Raw genomic sequence first — 6,000 nt, 5'->3', positions numbered from 1 at the left:
TTTCAGGCTTCAAACATAACGATATGAAATTGTAATTTTTTGTGAAGAATCAACAACAAGTGGGACACAATCGTGAAGTAGAACGAAATTTATTGGATATTTTACACTTTTTTTAGAAATAAAAAACTAAAAAGTGGGGCGTGCAATATTATTCAGCCCCTTTACTTTCAGTGCAGCAAACTCACTCCAGAAGTTCAGTGAGGATCTCTGAATGATCCAAAGTTGACCTAAATGACTGATGGTGATAAATAGAATCCACCTGTGTGTAATCAAGTCTCCGTATAAATGCACCTGCTCTGTGACAGTCTCAGAGTTCTGTTTAAAGCGCAGAGAGCATCATGAAGACCAAGGAACACACCAGGCAGGTCCGAGATACTGTTGTGGAGAAGTTTAAAGCCGGATTTGGATACAAAAAGATTTCCCAAGCTTTAAACATCTCAAGGAGCACTGTGCAAGCGATCATATTGAAATGGAAGGAGTATCAAACCACTGCAAATCTACCAAGACCCGGCCGTCCCTCTAAACTTTCAGCTCAAACAAGGAGAAGACTGATCAGGGATGCAGCCAAGAGGCCCATGATCACTCTGAATGAACTGCAGAGATCTACAGCTGAGGTGGGAGACTCTGTCCATAGGACACAATTAGTCGTACACTGCACAAATCTGGCCTTTATGGAAGAGTGGCAAGAAGAAAGCCATTTCTCAAAGATATCTATAAAAAGTCACCTGGGAGACACCAAACATGTGGAAGAAGATGAATGGTCATATGGTCAGATGAAACCAAAATCGAACTTTTTGGCCACAATGCAAAACGTTATGTTTGGCGTAAAAGCAACACAGCTCATCACCCTGAACACACCATCCCCACTGTCAAACATGGTGGTGGCAGCATCATGGTTTGGGCCTGCTTTTCTTCAGCAGGGACAGGGAAGATGGTTAAAATTGATGGGAAGATGGATGGAGCCAAATACAGGACCATTCTGGAAGAAAACCTGTTGCAGTCTGCAAAAGACCTGAGACTGGAACGGAGATTTATCTTCCAACAAGACAATGATTCAAAACATAAAGCAAAATCTACAATGGAATGGTTCACAAATAAACGTATCCAGGTGTTAGAATGGCCAAGTCAAAGTCCAGACCTGAATCCCATCGAGAATCTGTGGAAAGAGCTGAAAACTGCTGTTCACAAACGCTCTCCATCCAACCTCACTGAGCTCGAGCTGTTTTGCAAGGAAGAATGGGCAAAAATTTCTGTCTCTCGATGTGCAAAACTGATAGAGACATACCACAAGCGACTTGCAGCTGTAATCGCAGCAAAAGGTGGCGCTACAAAGTATTAACGCAAGGGGGCTGAATAATATTGCACGCCCCACTTTTCAGTTTTTTATTTCTAAAAAAAGTTTAAAATATCCAATAAATTTCGTTCCACTTCACGATTGTGTCCCACTTGTTGTTGATTCTTCACAAAAAATTACAATTTCATATCGTTATGTTTGAAGCCTGAAATGTGGCAAAAGGTTGAAAAGTTCAAGGGGGCTGAATACTTTTGCAAGGCACTGTATATATATATATATATATATATGAATAATTGTCCATATAGTATACACAGGCAAACAAACATAAAAAACTATTCACCAAAGAGAACATAAGAAGGAAATACATTTATTACGTAGGATCCATTTCACCCAATGGTGGGCAAACAATAAGTAATTGTAAATCTTTAAAAATACAATCTTAATCATCTCTGACATAACAACTGTAAGTCATGTACTCAGTTTTATATACATTAATGGTAAGTGATTTGGCTTGTTTTTTTTGTAAACCACTTGCATGTTAAGGTAGACTTAAGTAGTGAAAATTATTTGCATTCATAAAAGTATGTCAGTAGTGTAAGAGCATCCATATTAAATAACTAAATGCAGCATGTTATTAATTTACCACTAATCATGTGTTTTACATTTAATATATATTAGAAAGAAGCTGTGACAAACTTAAAATGGGTAATTTCTGTTGGCACCTGAAAATGTTGATTTCACCTGTATTGCATGCTATATATTGCACATAAATGTACTTAACATCCCTCGAAAAATAGGAAAACAGATTTACAATACTTAACATCTATCAAATTAAAAAAATACTTTTTAATTAACTGTACATAATCACAAAAACAATGTGCTCTTTTTTAATAGTAAACTGCTGAATTTCACACATGCTTCTAATATACTGCCGTACCCTGAGATTCGGCTTGTGGTCATCGCCCAAGCCTGTCCCAGTGCAGTTTCCTGTGACGTAATCTGCCACTTTTCTCTTTCGTCATGTTAATGCAAGCGTTGTGCTTGTTGCTCTGCAAGTGGTTCCAATACTTGATGAGTTCACTAGGCTGAAACTGGTGGGAAGTGATAAGATGACTATATTTGCAACTGGAATACGCCACCCTCCAGTGGTTGAAGAGGAACTCGTTTGGCGGTGGCACTGGATCGATGCGCAGTTTTGCTAAGCAGATACCAACATAGACATCCTCAAGATGTAGACGGCGAATGCCTAAAGAGGTCTGGTAGATCTTCCTAGCCATGTCTCCTGAAAATACGTAACCTGTCCCAGAGCAGAATATAGGGTACCTCTCACTTGAATAGAGCTCTGGAGGCATGTACCACTTGCTATCTTTGTTGCGATTTGGTGCATACCCTCGCATTAGGTAGCCGGTAAAGTAGTTGTGTCGAGATGGCATTTCTGGTTTAAGCAGCTTTTGAATCAAATACTCTGTGTTGACAAACATGTCACTGTCAGTCTTCATGACATACTTGGCATGTGGACAGTACCTGGCAACCCAGTTCATGCCCATTAGTGTCTTGATAGTGAGGTTGTAATAAGTGTCCATGTACTCTTGCTGTATGATATCATGGTGCTGCAGGCTTTCCTCCCTAATGGCACTCTGAGGGTAGCCGTTAGGACCACTGGGCATGCCCAAAAGAAAGAGCCGCACAAATCCCAGACCCATGTCCATGCTCTCATTTCCCCATGTCTGCCGGATAGCGTTTCTGGCCTCCACCTGCTGTGGTTCTGCTGCAATAAGCAAAATAAGAAAGGGACTGCTCTCTTGACATTTGTAAGGCTCATTAAGTACATAGGGGTATGGCTGAGGTGCCAGCTGCTCTCCCACACCCATTTCTCTGTGCAAGGTATTAGTGTTTGTATGGCTACTGTTCAGAGATGCCATCAATCCTGCTACACCTTGGGCAGAAACTCCAGACTGGTAAGAGCTTAAGTTTACTGGTGGCTTAGGAGGAATATAAAGTGACTCCTTGAAAAGGCTTCGCAGTGAGCTGTAATTGCCCTCAGCATGCTCCTTCGGGGGATGTAAACCCCGCATTGTGTAGGCAACTGGGTTGTCACGTAGTCTGGGTCTGTTCGGTAGCCAGTCTTGAAAGCTAAGAAAGATGGTGAAGATTAGGACCAGCAACAGCAGACCCAACACATGGGTACGAAAAAGTGACCGTTTCATATTCAAGGTCATCTTGATAGGGCAGCAATGTCGCCGTCGCCACTGCATGATGAAAAGTGTGGCTGCTTGTAAAAGCACAGAGGTCAAACATGTATTGCGGACAGCATAACAGTTGGGAGACAGGGGTGTCTTGGGCCTCTGTTGAAACTAGCAGAGAATGACATGCTGCCAGTGAGAGTTTTTGAGGTCTGTAGCACTGACTCTATCCATGAAGTACGCAGAGATGCTTCATGAGATTCCTGCTTCCTTAGACCGGTGTTTGTGTTGTCTAAATACAACAGAAAAGAACCACAGAATTAATAAACTAGAAACATTAGAATTTAAGCAGTGTTAAACATGGCTAATTTCACACTTCAGCAAAACAACATTTGATGCTATCAATAGTGAGTGGGGAGATGGTTAATGAGTGAGGATTAACATTCTTGTTGTCACCTTTTCATAGAGATGATCTGCTCAATCATTTGGTTAAACTTTTTTTCAGTCTAAATACTTGGGTAAAAAATAAGCTGTATTTAAATAATCTTGTTTAGGACGTATCTACTCCTTGGTTGACGTGTTAAACTCAAAAATATTGGTAGATGGTTTTAAGAGACAGGCTTTCTAACCTACATTGATATATTGCCATAACATTAAACCCACCTCCTTGTTTCTGCACTCACTGTCCATTTTATCAGCTCCACTTACCATATAGAAGAACTTTGTAGTTCTACAGTTACTGATTGTAGTCCATCTGTTTCTCTACATACTTTCTTAGCCCCTTTCACTCAGATTCTCAATGGTCAGGACCCCCACAGGACCACCACAGAGCAGGTATTATTTAGGTGGTGGATCATTCTCAGCACTGCAGTGACAAAGACATGGTGGTGGTGTGTTGTGCTGGTTTGAGTGGATCAGACATAGCGACGCTGCTGGAGTTTTTAAGTACCGTGTCCACTCACTGTCCACTTTATTAGGCACTCCTACCTAGTTGGTCCACCTTGTAGACGTAAAGTCAGAGACGATCACTCATCTATTGCTGCTGTTTGAGTTGGTCATCTTCTAGACCTTCATCAGTGGTCACAGGATGCTTCCCACAGGGCACTGTTGGCTGGATATTTTTGGCTGGTGGACTGTTCTCAGTCCAGCAGGGACAGTGAGGTGTTTAAAAAACTCAGTGCTGCTGTGTCTTATCCACTCATTCCAGCACAACACACACTAAAATGCTCTGTGGTGGTCCTGTAGAGTCCTGACCATTGAAGAACAGCATGAAAGGGGGCTAATAAAGCATGCAGAGACATAGATGGACTACAGTCAGTAATTGTAGAACTACAAAGTGCTTCTATATGGTAGGTGGAGCTGATAAAAATGGACAATGTATGTAGAAACAAGGAGGTGGTTTTAATGTTATGGCTGATCAATCGATATGTCAACTCGAAGCAAAAAAAAAAAAAATTATTGTTGTTGTTGATATAGTCCCAAGAACCTAAGAAATGCAAAGAAATTTTTTTTAAACATTACTCTATTTGTGAGACCATTAAAGGGTTAATGCGACTTGTTCCCAGGAGAAACTTTCATTCAGTTGCATTTTAAAGCCTAAAATACTGGATTGGTGTCCAGCAAGATTTTACAGATTTTAAATTCCAATGACTATACTGTGATTACTATGCTTTTTATGTTGACTGACATTACAGAGATGTTACAAACACAATACAAACTATCCTGAAGAATCGTAAAGGCCATTATTGTGCCATTGGTGACTTTCTTGTGATCAACAGGGAATATGCAAATACTCAGAGCTTCTGATAATGGTTTTTTGTATTGGTGTCAGCTGGGGGGTTATAGAATCATGTCGCTCTGCATTGCCAAATACGGCTTATGAAAAATATCATTTTGCTAACTAAGGTCATTAACTAAGGTAGTTAATGTGCTAGTTGTGTAATGCCAAGTTAACACTACACGACTTTCAAGTTGTTCAGATCGCTGCACAGTTCACACTACACAACTGGATCTCTTGCACTCGGGAGTCTTTTCAGTCGTTGTGGATTTCACACTACATGACTGATCGGCGATAGGGGGGTCACACACTACACGATCTACCTAGAGAAATCGCAGATGAGTCTGTCTGGTCTCCCAAACTACATTTTGTCACAAAAACACACACAAGAAGTGACGAGGGGTTAAACTATACTACGTCCAAAAATGCACGTCAACAATGAGCGAGCGATCAAAGTTGTTTGTGCGCTGATGTGCAGCGAAAAATCAAAGAGGAAAAATAAATTAATCAGAGTGGATTTGGCTACGCGAACAGCAGGGATTGTCTGTTTTGTAGTGAGTTGGAGGTTAATAAATATTTTTGCAATGCAGCGTTGGTGTTATGTTTCGTCGAGAACGAAAAGGTCAGAAATACTGTAAAACGTGTGTTTGCCGATGCATTCTGATAGAAACTATATTATGCCCCTGTCCCAGGTTTTACAACTCCTCCCCTGCCTGTCGCCCAACTGATATCCAGATATTTAGCAT

General features: G+C 40.9%; 1 protein-coding gene across 1 annotated transcript; it reads right to left on the bottom strand.

Moving 5' to 3' along the window:
* Window positions 1-1,678: 1,678 nt before the first annotated feature.
* b3galt2 (UDP-Gal:betaGlcNAc beta 1,3-galactosyltransferase, polypeptide 2) lies at window positions 1,679-3,657 on the bottom strand. The gene has a single exon (XM_063012970.1). The coding sequence runs from the start codon at window positions 3,547-3,549 to the stop codon at window positions 2,251-2,253; it is 1,299 nt and encodes a 432-aa protein (XP_062869040.1). The 5' UTR covers window positions 3,550-3,657; the 3' UTR covers window positions 1,679-2,250.
* Window positions 3,658-6,000: the final 2,343 nt, after the last annotated feature.

This window comes from Trichomycterus rosablanca, chromosome 17, assembly GCF_030014385.1.
Source record: "Trichomycterus rosablanca isolate fTriRos1 chromosome 17, fTriRos1.hap1, whole genome shotgun sequence".
NCBI classification, from domain to species: Eukaryota; Metazoa; Chordata; class Actinopteri; order Siluriformes; family Trichomycteridae; genus Trichomycterus; species Trichomycterus rosablanca.
The sequence above is the reverse complement of the archived record's forward strand: the minus strand, read 5'-3'. Positions and strand labels throughout refer to the sequence as shown.